This window comes from Macrobrachium rosenbergii, chromosome 25, assembly GCF_040412425.1.
Source record: "Macrobrachium rosenbergii isolate ZJJX-2024 chromosome 25, ASM4041242v1, whole genome shotgun sequence".
Lineage (NCBI taxonomy): Eukaryota > Metazoa > Arthropoda > Malacostraca > Decapoda > Palaemonidae > Macrobrachium > Macrobrachium rosenbergii.
The window spans coordinates 19508317-19521320 of NC_089765.1; the positions used below are offsets into that span (position 1 = coordinate 19508317).

Genomic DNA, 13004 nt, shown 5'->3' on the forward strand with positions numbered 1-13004 from the left:
TGGAATGTTGGTGGCCTCGCGGGAAAGGGAAGAGGAGTTGGTTGATGTCATGCAGAGAAGGGAAATTATGTTTCTGTGTATACAAGAGACCAAATGGAGGGGGAAAAGTGCAAGAAACCTTTGAGAAGGATATAAGTTTACTACGCAGGAGAAGATACAAGGAAAAACGGGCTATGAAGAATTATTAGTCTTACATTTTCATTTACGGAATTGTTTTTCAGAACACTTTATTAGTTATGCATTTTCATTTATGAAAGAAAGCACTGGCCCGCATTTGCTGTAAATGATTTTTCATTTTTTAATACTATTTTGAAGATGTCCGTGGCATAGACCCCGCCCCTCAGAACTGCCCGTGGCCCACTGAAAACCACTTGGGGCGCCGTGTTTAGTACTAGCCCCTCGGGGATCATAGTATTATATACACCCATTTCGGCCGTTTGCCACTTTGGATGTTACGGTCTAAGTGATTTACGGCCGAAAAGACCAGGACCCGTAAAAATCATCATGTGGTTTACTAAGTAGCCCATTTTATAAACCTTACAAAATAATTCTACTCAGGACTTAGTTTTAAAGGGCAGCAGGGAGAAAGCGTTCTTATATATATATATATATATATATATATATATATATATATATATATATATATATATATATATATATAATATATATAATATATTAAAAAAAGTAAATATACACAAAACATAAAAAAAAACTTAAAATAGAAAATCAGTTACTTAAACAATCGCACTTAAATACATTTACACATTAAAGAACCAGTAAAAGAAAACTTAAAATGTAAACTTAAAGTGAACTTAATAAAAACTGAGCTTAATAAAAAGGAACTTAAAAATAAACTTGAAAGGTAGAGCAGAAGGCGCACCTCTCAGGATGAAAGAGGAAAACACACTAAAAGAAAACAGCATAAAAACAGGAGGGGGAGGAGGCGGACAAATGTAAACAAACAATCGCATCATGCTATGAATAGGGGAACAGCCGATGATCGGCAATTTAGCGCCGGTACAATTCTTTTGATGTTGAGACTCTCCAAGAGAAGCAGTTCTCCAGGTTCCTTAGCTTGGCCAATTATTCTAAAGTTGTTGTATTTTATTGGCGTCTTGCAACCTCTAGCGTGGGATCTTATATTTGAAAGTTCGGGATTACACAATCTGCAACCCGTACGATAACTCACGCCCATGTGAGAATCGGCCCTGACCTTGAGGAGACGCCGAGTCGAACCTTTTTATTAAGCTCAGTTTTTATTAAGTTCATTTTAAGTTTACATTTTAAGTTTTCTTTTATTGGTTCTTTAATGTGTAAATGTATTTAAGTGCGATTGTTTAAGTAACTGATTTTCTATTTTAAGTTTTTTTATATGTTTTGTATATATATATATATATATATATATATATATATATATATATATATATATATATATATATATATTTATATATAGAAAGTTCAGAAGAAACACTTTGTAAAAGTTGGGAAAGTTTTTGAGGCTCAGTTGTATAAATTATTTAAAAAAAAAAGTCCGTATAACCGTAGCGAACCAGCTCATAAGATGTTCATAATATCGAGAGAAAACATCTGGCGTCACGGAAGCGCATCTTGTCATGTCACGTTTTCTGTTGTTCCTGATTTTATGAGTTTGGATGAATGGTGACATAGCTTTTTCTCTATTTCAATCTTATCTCGTTGACTTGAAACCATTTACGAATAGAATGATAATTAAACAAGAACAACGGCATTAAGAGAATGAAATAAGTGATGGTCTAAATGACATCGGATGACGGATGATCGGACATGCGCAGTATGAACTGAGTATCTGGTTTAACACGTTGAGCTAGGCTAACGTGCGCTGGTCTAACAATAGCGGCAAAATAGAAAACTAGTTATTATTAAGAATGTTCGCACTTAACAAAGGAAAGAAAGTCTAGCCTTGACGGTTCTAAGCGCGTATTAATATTTTTCAGTAATGTTTTCATTAACTCCTTAACAAAGAAGGTTGGTGTAGCGCGCACTTGCAGCGCGTGGCCGGATATTATATACAAAAAGTGCAAGTGACTCAGATCTATTTCGCTGACGCTGTGTCGATTCACCCAGCAGGAAGTTTGCTTGTTGAGTCAAATATCGACCTGCTGAAGCAAGCTTTCGACTGCGTCGACTCGTTTCTCGCTGGGTTTATATTTATTCGTATTTTTATTCTCCTAATTGTTTATTATTATTATTATTATTATTATTATTATTATTATTATTATTATTATTATTATTGCTGAGAATAACATCCCTGAAGTATGGTACTATGGAATCTTGAGAGAGAGAGAGAAAGTTGCGAATTTCCTAACGAAACGAAATATTACGCAATTGGTGCGTCGTTCAAGAGGACCTCTTCAGAATGAAGAAGAGAAGCCATCTGATGCAATTACTTATCAGCAAGCAAAGTAACGTACAGTATCAGGAGACATCTTGACTGCAAGCAGTCTGATTACACGATATGAGACTAAGCGTACTAAATCAGCAAAACGCTAGCGAGCAAACTAATTTAGACCTAATTGACAGCAAGCTGAGTTATTCGATAACTTGACTAAAAGTTAAATTAATTAGGTCAATAGAAAGCAAAGAAACATAGTCGACAGAATGATATCAAACAGACGAATAAAGTAAAAGGATTAAACTAGCAGACAAACATATCACACAAAGTTACAGCTGGGGGCAAATAGCGATATCTGGAATCTCTGTGCCCACACTGACTACTACACCTTTCTTTGTAAAAGAAAAAACACACACTTTATAACAGTGCTTTAAATTTTGGTAATTAAGCTTTGATAATAAAAACTACCATAAATAAAATATACAGAATATATATATTTTTTATTTAATCCTTAAATAATAAAAGTTTAAAGACGTGTCAAAATTTGTAAAGTCGAATCGAATATCCATCTCCTACTGATAGTCAACTTTAACGATTGCGTAGGCAAATTAGCCTATGTCTGAAGCTCATGAGAGGAGCATGACTCAGCCTCTTTTCGTTGGTTCCGCGTTGCTGCAGAAACGTTTTGGTCGAGGGCGTACTGACTATTGACTATTATAGTTCGGTATTTAGGGAGTGACGTTGCGAATCAGATGTTACACCACATTATAAAACTCGTTGGTTCACAGTAAACAAATGCGTTCGCTTATCGGAACCGCACTGACAACAAAATTTTCCCAGAGACACATTTTCCTCCCAAATACATGTAATCGGATGACACTGGGAAAACGATCTTACTGAGTATCCTACGTGGAGCTACTTAGCGAAAAGTAAATAAAGACCAAACGAACGATATTTCTAAGAATCGACATAAGATTCTCCAGCAAGCCATTTCCCGTCTCAACGGGGCGACGTGGCATTAAAGATGAGCAAAGGAAAGTCACTTTTATGCTGATTTTCTCACTGCTTGGTCCCTCACTTTTCTTCGTAAAGTGTTATTCTCAAATTAACAAAATCTTATGGATTTAATTAATGATTCATTCTATCGTATTAGACGGGTGTAAAATTTTACCTGTCCATTTATAGATCTGCTTTTTTAAGTCTGTCACCAAATTCTGTCTCAAGGATATAGTCAGCTACTGTTTATCTCTTTAAAAAAAATAAGTTGCTTCTTGGCTTTTAATTCTTTATCTAAGTATAGAGTTATTAGAAGTAAGAATGACCATCAGTTATAAACCAAGTAAAAAATGCGCCAAAGTATCTTCGTCGCAACGGAGTTTTCTGTACAGCCACGGCCCGGTGGTGGCCTGTGTTGTTGGCACTTATAGCGGTGCCAGATGCACGATCCTGGTTAACTTTAATCTTAAATAAAATATAAAAAAACTTTTGAAGCTAGAGGGCTGCAATTTGTTATGTTTAAATTAATGATAGGAGGGTGGATGATCAACCTACCAAATTTGCAGCCCTCTAGCCTACAAAGTAACCAAAATACGTTGTTATGGCAACCAAGACTACTAAGCAGATGTCTTGAGACACGGTAGCCATCGAATCGATAGCTACTACGTAAGACATACACTTCATCTTGGTTGCCATAGCAACGGATGTAAACAAACTCCAAGGCCGGAATCTTTAATCACAGAATAAACATTCGCCCGGAAACATTATTTTTTTTTCAACTGGAAAACCCACCAGAAAAAACGTCCAATGTGTGGGAGTCGTTTCCACAATTAGCAACCGACTCCCACAACAGGTTTTGAACGTTCTGGAGTTTTAAAATAACGGAAAATGGCGGGAATCGTTTCTGCCATTTGTTTTCTGTGCGAATCGTTGTGAAACGGAAGGAAGGGAGGATCGTTTCCACGGAAATTGACGTCGGTGGGAATTTCCCTTTCCATTCAGAAATGATCTTATGAACTAAGAATAGAAGCAAATTTCCTACGCTAGTAGAGGAAATGTTATATCTCCTGAATCAATGGAAGGTAGGTAACTGCAGAACGAAGGAGCATCTTAGAATATTGATAGAGAAAGTGAGAGAGAGAGAGAGAGAGAGAGAGAGAGAGAGAGAGAGAGAGAGAGAGAGAAGCATCACACACGTGGTCATTACTGTTTCACTATTTGATTCAGCTGAAGCATTATATTTACAAGGGAACAACTCCAGGTCTAATTTCTGTCCTAAGCTGAGTGCTATAATCAATGTCTCACGAGAGAACAACACAGACACAGAAAGAGAGAGAGATGAAAGTGCACTGACAACCATGATTGTGAAGATCTTTTAACGAGCACTGACAAATCTGCCTTGCTTCCCAGGACCTGAGGTCAGGTGCGGGGGAACGGGTCACCACTGGGTCAAATTGGAATGGGGTGACCCCAGCCTACAGGAGCCTAGCGCCAGCCTAGAAGAGGCAGGATCTCAGGATGACTCGGCCCAGGAGTCTTCGATAGGACCCACTAGTCCTAGGTAAGGCAATGCTTCCCCTAAGAAGATTATAACCTCAGATGGTTTGTGCGTATTCTTTAGACCTAGGTTTTTAAAAATACGTATTCTTTAGACCTATGTTTTAAAAGAAATAGTATTCTTTAGCCTTAGACTTCTAAAAATTACGGGTTCTTGGAAAATACATATCTTGAGACCTAGGTTTATAAAATATGCATTCTTTAGACCCAGGTTTGAAAAATGCGTATGCTTCAGACTTAGGTTCAAACAATACCTATTATTTAGACCTAGTTTTAAAAGATACGTATTCTTTAGACCTAGGTCTTTAAAAATACGTATTCTTTCGACCTAGATTCAAATAATACCTATTCTTTACACCTAGTTTAAAAAATACGTATTCTTTAGACCTGGGTTTAAAAATATGTAGGTTCAAAAACACGTATTCTTTAGACCTAGGTTTAAAAAATATTTATTCTTTAGACCTAGGTTTTAAAATACCTAGGTTTAAAAATACGTATTCTTTAGATCTTAAGTTTAAAAAGTACATGTTCTGTAGACCTAGGTCTAAAAATATCTAGGTTTAAAAATATGTATTTTTAGACCTAGGTTAAAAAGTACGTATTCTTTAGACCTTGGTTTAAAAATACCCAGGTTTAAAAATATGTATTCTTTGGACCTAAGTTTTGAATCAATACATATTCTTTAGACCTGTGTTATAAAAAATACGTATTCTGTAGACCTATAGTAGATTCTAGACCACTGTTGAACCTTGGGTGTGACTTCCCAAAAGGGAAAATTTGTATTGGGAATTCAAGACTCCCAAAAACGATGCTTAGCGAAGTAAGAGAAACCGCAATTTTCCTTCTCTGCGACGGATACGCCCGAGCGATCGTCTACCGGAAATAGTCGCCGAACTATTTTAGTTGTGTGTTTTATTTCTTGAGCTGTATTATGTGAAGCTTCTTATACTTTGTACTTATTATCCGACGTTTGTTCATTGATAATATAAATAGCCGAATCATATCGTGAAATTCCTTTTTATTATTCATATAACATTGTTTTGATTGAGTTAAGGCCGCTACTAACGTTCAGTTATACCTGAACAGTTATGCCTGCACAGTCGGGCCTGTGCAGGCAAAACTGAACCCATTAGCGTTCAGTTTTGCCTGCGCAGGTATAAGTGTGCGTTAGTGGCGGCCTTTAGTGAATCCTTTTTTGTATAATGTTGACAAATTCCTCGAGATTCTTATTTGTCGTTGAGGTTTAAAACGATTTATATTCCGATTAGTATGTGATATTCAGTGATAGTCTTATTCTCTCTCTCTCTCTCTCTCTCTCTCTCTCTCTCTTTAAAGACGTGAACTAGTCCTTTGCTTCTTATCAACCGCGAGTTTCAGCATTTTTACGCACACAACTGGCGCATGTTTCCATATACTTAAGAATTCAAAAAGTTAAACTGGTTACTGATATCCCATTCACATATTCTTAAGAATACAGTATTCCTCGAATCAGGTTGCTGATTTGTCATTCACATATTCTTAAGAATACAGTATTCCTCGAATCAAGTTGCTGATTTCCATTCAACATTCTTAAGAATACGGTATTCCTCGAATCAGGTTGCTGATTTCCCATTCACATATTCTTAAGAATACAGTATTCCTCGAATCAAGTTGCTGATTTCCATTCAACATTCTTAAGAATACGGTATTCCTCGAATCAGGTTGCTGATTTCCCATTCACATATTCTTAAGAGTACAGTATTCCTCGAATCAGGTTGCTGATTTCCCATTTACATGTTCTTAAGAATACAGTATTCCTCGAATCAAGTTGCTGATATCCCATCTACATATTCTCAAGAATACAGTATTCCTCGAATCAAGTTACTGATTTCCATTCAACATTCTTAAGAATACGGCATTCCTGTAATGAAGTTGCTGATTTCCATTCACATATTCTTAAGAATACAGGATTCCTCGAATCCCATTCACACGTTCTTAAGAATACAGTATTCCTCGAATCAGGTTGCTGATTTCCATTCACACATTCTTAAGAATACGGCATTCCTGTAATGAAGTTGCTGATTTCCATTCACACATTCCTAAGAATACAGTATTCCGCGAATCCCATTCACATGTTCTTAAGGATACAGTATTCCTCTAATAAAATTGCCGATTTACCATTCACACATTCTTAAGAATACAACACTCCTCTAACGGTTTACTGATATCCCATTTACACATTCTTAAGAATGCAATATACGTCGAATTATTTACTTGTTTCCCAGAGATGACGAAGAGGCGGTGAATGACACTTACGAGAATTACCTAGAGATCGCTTATGCCAAGGAAGTGGAGGACGATGGGTACTTGCAAGACGAAGATGTAAGTGGATATCATTAATAATGAATAGATTTAAACTGTTTTCTTTACATCGTATAGGTAGAGGAAGACTGCTAGCTTATTTATTACACATACGCGCACGTTTATATATATTTGTGTCTGTGTTTTGACGAACGTGTATGTATATAACCACACATATATGTACATATAATATATGTATATGTATGTATATATATATATATATATATATATATATATATATATATATATTATACTGTATTATATATATATATATATATATAATTGTATATATATATATATATATATATATATATATATATATATATATACATATACATATTCCCTTTTTCTTTCTTAATTGTATATATCACGATACTTGTTAGATTTAAACAAAATACATGATATGAGAAGTATAAACATACTGACAGGAATATATATATCAATATAATTCAAAACTATTTCATTGGCATCCCATCAATACTGAATTCTGAATATTTATCACATCGCACAAAATCCCTTTTAAACTTATAGAAGATATTCAGAGATCTTCATTCACTCCTGTTCCACATTCCAGGGAATGGAAGAAGGCCCGTTCGAAGAGGAGATAGACAGAACAGAAGTGTTCTCCGTTCTTCCTCGCGTCGTGTTCACCGTTGAAATGTTCAGCGCGAGAACAGGATGGACCCCAATTTACAAGTAAGTCTCTTAAGCAGATTATTACTTCAGAAAGTTCGACCTGACCGATGAGTCACCTATCTAGAGGAGTGAAATTACCCAGGGAATTATTAGGAAGTTAAAAGACTTCTTTAAAAAGTGATGCTGATTTAGGACAAATCAGGCAGTTTCTTAGGTCAATAAGAATGTCAAGAATATTGTAAAGAGTCAAGAATCTTTAAGAATGTGTGTGAAAGTGCAAAGAATGTTTGCGGAGTATCTTTTGCGATATATATTTGATGGTCACTCAAAGGGAAATCAGGTCTATTGATCTTAGTTCCCTTCATACCTTCTATGGGCAACATAGGCTATCGATTATCTATATTTAAATGGCTCCTTCATATTACTAACTAGGAAAAATTCAATTAAAAGAAATAAGAAAACCTAAGAAAACGAATTATCATATTCATTTTTAGAAATATTTATTAGACTTTTCCCTTGTTTTGCAGACTGAACTAATGCCTCTTTCTGTCGTTGCTCCCTTGAGAAACTTGATAACTTTGAGAAAATTCACAGTTGTTGTTTATTAGAATTAAGTTTTTAAAACTTAAAACGATTTCACAATTGTATTCTATTAAGTTAAGTTAGTCTCTGATTCAATGGTACCGCTGTAAAACAACCTAAGAGTCATTTTTACCGAACTGCTCATAGTCCCCAGTCATGAAGAATACGGAAACCTGTCTTTACCGATTGTATGTTCTCCCGCAGGGGGAGTGGTGGGACCTGCAATGTTGAGGGTCTGCAACCTTCAACAGAGGTCCAGTTTCGAGTTAGCGTGACGGAACACGAACGTACATCTCCGTGGACGCTTTTCTCGGTAACAACTAAAGGTAGGTTGTTCCATCTTGTAGAAGTATATTTGATTGGTTGAGTAATTAGTAGTTTCTTTCTGCTGGCGTTGCTGTGATTTTGATAACAGACGCGGAAGTTGGTTGGAAATTAACTCATAGATCTTAGCGACTTTAAAGGAAAATTTTTCTCATCTTTTGTAGTTTTTTGGTTGTAGAAGAAAAAGACACACACAAACATATATATATATATATATATATATATATATATATATATATATATATATATATATATATATATATATATATATATATATATATATATATATATATCTGCATCTTTCTGTGTCTATGTCTATGCCTGCGTCATTCTGATCAAGTAGAAATCACTAAAAAGTGAAGACTTATAACTCTCTACCCACACACTGCTAATGTAGTCGATATCACCCTATGGGATCCCACGTAGCTTAGAAAGTCCTTCCTTTCTCCTTCACCCCAGAATGCCCGGGCAGCGGGAATGACCTCGTGGAAGCTGTCAAAGAGAACAATGCCACGGCTGTCAGGGACGTGATTGCAGATCTCACGAAATATTCGCAGTAAGTGACGCCAGGATGATATTCGCTCGAGTTGTAGCTGAGAGAGCTGTATAGGTGCACTGTAGGTATATGACTTTAGGTTCTTTGCAGCGTCCTTCCTGCCCCCTATAGCTGCAACCCCTTTCATTCCTTTTACTGTAGCTTCGTTCATGTTCTCTTTCTTCCGTCTTACTTTCCTTAACCTTCTCCTAACAGTTGTTTTATAGTGCAACTGCTTTGAGGTTTTCCTCCTGTTACACCTTTCAAACATTTTTACTCCCAATTTCCCCTTCTGAATGACCTCGTAGGTCCCAGCGCTTGGCCTTTGGCCTAAATTCTATATTCCATTCCATTCCACAACACAAACATGGCGATCTCTTCCAATCTCCGCCAGCGACTTGATTCCAACATTCCAACCTTCGCCAGCGACTTGACTTTGATTCCAACATTCCATTTCATTCGCCAGAATCGAGCGAGTCGACGTAGTCGCCGAAGAAGGCCACACGGCTCTGGTGTCCTCCATCATGACTGGCTCCAGAGACGCCCTGGCAGTCCTGGTGGAGAAAAGGGCGGGCGTCGCCGCCCCGACGGGAGGCCCTCATTTGACTCCCCTGGTCATGGCTGCCTTCTTCGGCAGAACAGACTTCGCCCGGAGGCTGAGGGCGGCCGGAGCCACCTGGAACCACCCGGACAGGTAAATAAATAATTGGTGTCCCAGCATCTATATAAGTTATTACTGCCGGGCTGAGAGAGAGACAAGAACCTGTTGAAATGCTACTACTACCCCTCCTTCAGGAACGGCTTGACCCCGCTCCATTACGCCGTGTGCGGATGCCAGACTGGCCTGGTGACGATGGCGCTACAGGAAGGGGCTGACCCGAAAGTTCTAGCGGGCGGCCACCCGATTCTCTCCCTGGCGGTCATCTCTGCTTACGTCAGGAAATCGCCGAGGTAAATATGGTTGCGTTCTGTTGGCCAGTCGGAACTTCGAAGGTAAACAGAGCGTTCTCATTAACAAATAACAACTTCTTTGATAACTTGAATGGCCCACTTACGTAGATAAATTTTAGAGCCTTAATTCTATATGGATCCTAATTTAAATTCTGATATGCCGGGGACATTTTTATATGTGAACTACTTTTAATATGCTCTGTGGAGAATTAGTGCATTTATATTTTAATGCCAGTTAAAGACTTCCCAACAAAAGTAGCAATAGACCTTTTGTTTCCTTCTGTTATAGTCTCAAATGAAATAAGTTAGCAAATCTTAGAACTGAGAGAGACACAGTGACACCTCAATTTAAACAGCACCTTTGGGGTCTAGCTCTCTTGAATACTTTCTAGATACCGTACAGCTGACGGCAATTCCACAAAGTTTCTAACCCAAACTAACTTGTACTTTAAACATAGCATTCAATGTATTACCTTTATCTCAAAATTCACTGCATCTAACACTGTGCCCAAGCAAAAAATAATTATAATGATGTAGCTGATAAGCACAGAAGTCCGCTAAGTTGAAGTGTTAATTTTTATTATTATTGTTTACGAATGAATAATATTAAGCCCCTTGGTAGCCAAAATCATAATTGTAGTTTCTTTGTATAAAAAAAGGTAAATTTTAGTGAAACAGAACCCAACATTCTTTCTCCCTCTCTCTCTCTCTCTCTCTCTCTCTCTCTCTCAGTTCCTCGTTGGACGAATCGGTAGAGTTCTCTGCTAGCGCTCTGCTATGCCTGAGTTCGAGTCACCGACCGGCCAATGAAGAATGAGGGGAATTTATTTCTGGTGATAGAAATTCATTTCTCGCTATAATGTGGTTCGGATTCCAAAATAAGCTGTAGGTCCCGTTGCTAGGTAACCAATTGGTTCTTAGCCACATAAAATACGTCTAATCCTTCTGGCCAGCCCTATAGGAGAGCTGTTAATCAGCTCAGTGGTCTGGTTAAACTAAGGTATACTTCTCTCTCTCTCTCTCTCTCTCTCTCTCTCTCTCTCTCTCTCTCTCTCTCTCTCTCAGAATGCGTGGAATAGCCAAGAAAGAGAGCAATGAGAAGGACGATTTCGGAAAGATGATTGACATACTGGTCGAGGGAGGAGCCCAGGTCAACCAAGTAGGGTATGGGGGGAACGCTGCCCTTCACGTTGCCTTAACTCTCCATCAGGCTAAATTGGTAAGTGTTGGTTCAGGCTACTCATCAAGGCTCAGGCTAACTTTATCTTAAGATTAGCACGCCCCTCAGACGGTTTGCAGCTGCGTACGACTCATCAAATTAGCCCAAAGATAAACGCTTGCTTCCCTCCGCCGTAAGACGGCGAGTGACCAATTCCCTCTTTTCAGAAGTCTGACAAAATTACTGGAACGAGTTAAAGTCTTGGTTGAGACGTCGAGCCATTGTTGACGAACGTATCCTTTATCAATGTCTATAGATTATCTTTGGACCTTGCCCTTAATAAAACTGTGGAAATTGTACTGAAAATATCATGAAATATGGCTTTGATTTTAACTGGTTCAGAAATCTTTCGTTTTTATTTTAACAGCAAGTTATGGCAATTGAGTCACAGCTGATTCCAATATTCGCCTGTATGTTCATGTCTCCATAAGACTGAGAGAGAGAGAGAGAGAGAGAGAGAGAGAGAGAGAGAGAGAGAGAGAGAGAGAGAGAGGGAGAACATAATGAACGTAACCAACTTTAAAAACTAAAGACTATAACAGACATATTAAATAAATAATTTTTACAAAATGAGGTGGGGAGAGAGAGAGAGAGAGAGAGAGAGAGAGAGAGAGAGAGAGAGAGAGAGAGAGAGAGCATAAAAAACGTAGCCAACTTTAAAAACTAAAGACTATAACAGACATATTAAATAAATAATTTTTCTTACAAAATGAGGTGGAGAGAGGGAGAGAGAGATAGAGAGAGAAAGAGAGAGAGAGAGGGAAAACACAATGAACGTAACCAACTTTAAAAACTAAAGACTATAACAAACATATTAAATAAATAATTTTTTTTACAAAATAAAGTGGAGAGAGAGAGAGAATATATTGAACGTAGCCAACTTTAAAAGCTAAAGACTCTAACAGACATATTAAATAAGTAATTTTTTTACAAAAAGAGGTGGGGAGAGAGTGAGTGTATATGGGTGAACACAATGAACGTAACCGTCTTTAAAAATACATTAACGAAATAAGTTGAGAGAGAGAGAGACTGTAAATATAAAGATAGGAACCAACATTAAAAGCAGAGAACTGTCACAGACATATTAAATGATGACTGAATATCTAAAAAAATTATGTGGCTTCTATTTTGGGATGAACTGGTCACAGCCACATGAGATTAAAAAACATATATTCAGGATGAGATTGACGTCATCAAGGAAAAAAAAAATGGAGGGAGACGTGATAAGTCAACCCCTCTTTATTTTAAACCAAGCTCTCCAAACGTTTTCGCGCGCTCACCTCCTGTATACTGGATTCGCTTCACAGAAGGGTTGTGGTTGTTTTTTTTTTAAATAAACGCCCAGTTGGGCGCCATTAATCGGTTGGTATGCACAAACCTTCCTTGTCTGTCCCTGTCTCTCTCTCCTACGTGTTTGATACGAGAATCCACATTTGTTCCTCATTAGCCAGTGTACGTTTACCATATATTATATATATATATATATATATATA

At 37.4% G+C, this 13004-nt stretch overlaps 1 protein-coding gene across 3 annotated transcripts in view; it reads left to right on the plus strand.

Annotated features, from left to right (window-relative positions):
• The window catches only part of LOC136852410 (fibronectin type 3 and ankyrin repeat domains protein 1-like), a 30285-nt gene that overhangs the window by 12802 nt on the left and 4479 nt on the right, over positions 1-13004 (plus strand). The window contains exons 1-9 of one of the 3 annotated variants that reach the window (XM_067127030.1): positions 3955-4449; positions 4778-4928; positions 7189-7285; positions 7839-7960; positions 8687-8808; positions 9266-9362; positions 9808-10035; positions 10137-10292; positions 11358-11511. In XM_067127030.1, coding sequence (XP_066983131.1) covers positions 4443-4449; positions 4778-4928; positions 7189-7285; positions 7839-7960; positions 8687-8808; positions 9266-9362; positions 9808-10035; positions 10137-10292; positions 11358-11511 — 1134 coding nt within the window. In that variant the 5' untranslated portion in view covers positions 3955-4442. Of the gene's footprint in view, positions 1-3954; positions 4450-4777; positions 4929-7188; positions 7286-7838; positions 7961-8686; positions 8809-9265; positions 9363-9807; positions 10036-10136; positions 10293-11357; positions 11512-13004 lie in introns of those variants that run through there. The other 2 variants (XM_067127029.1, XM_067127028.1) reach the window with 2 other exon arrangements.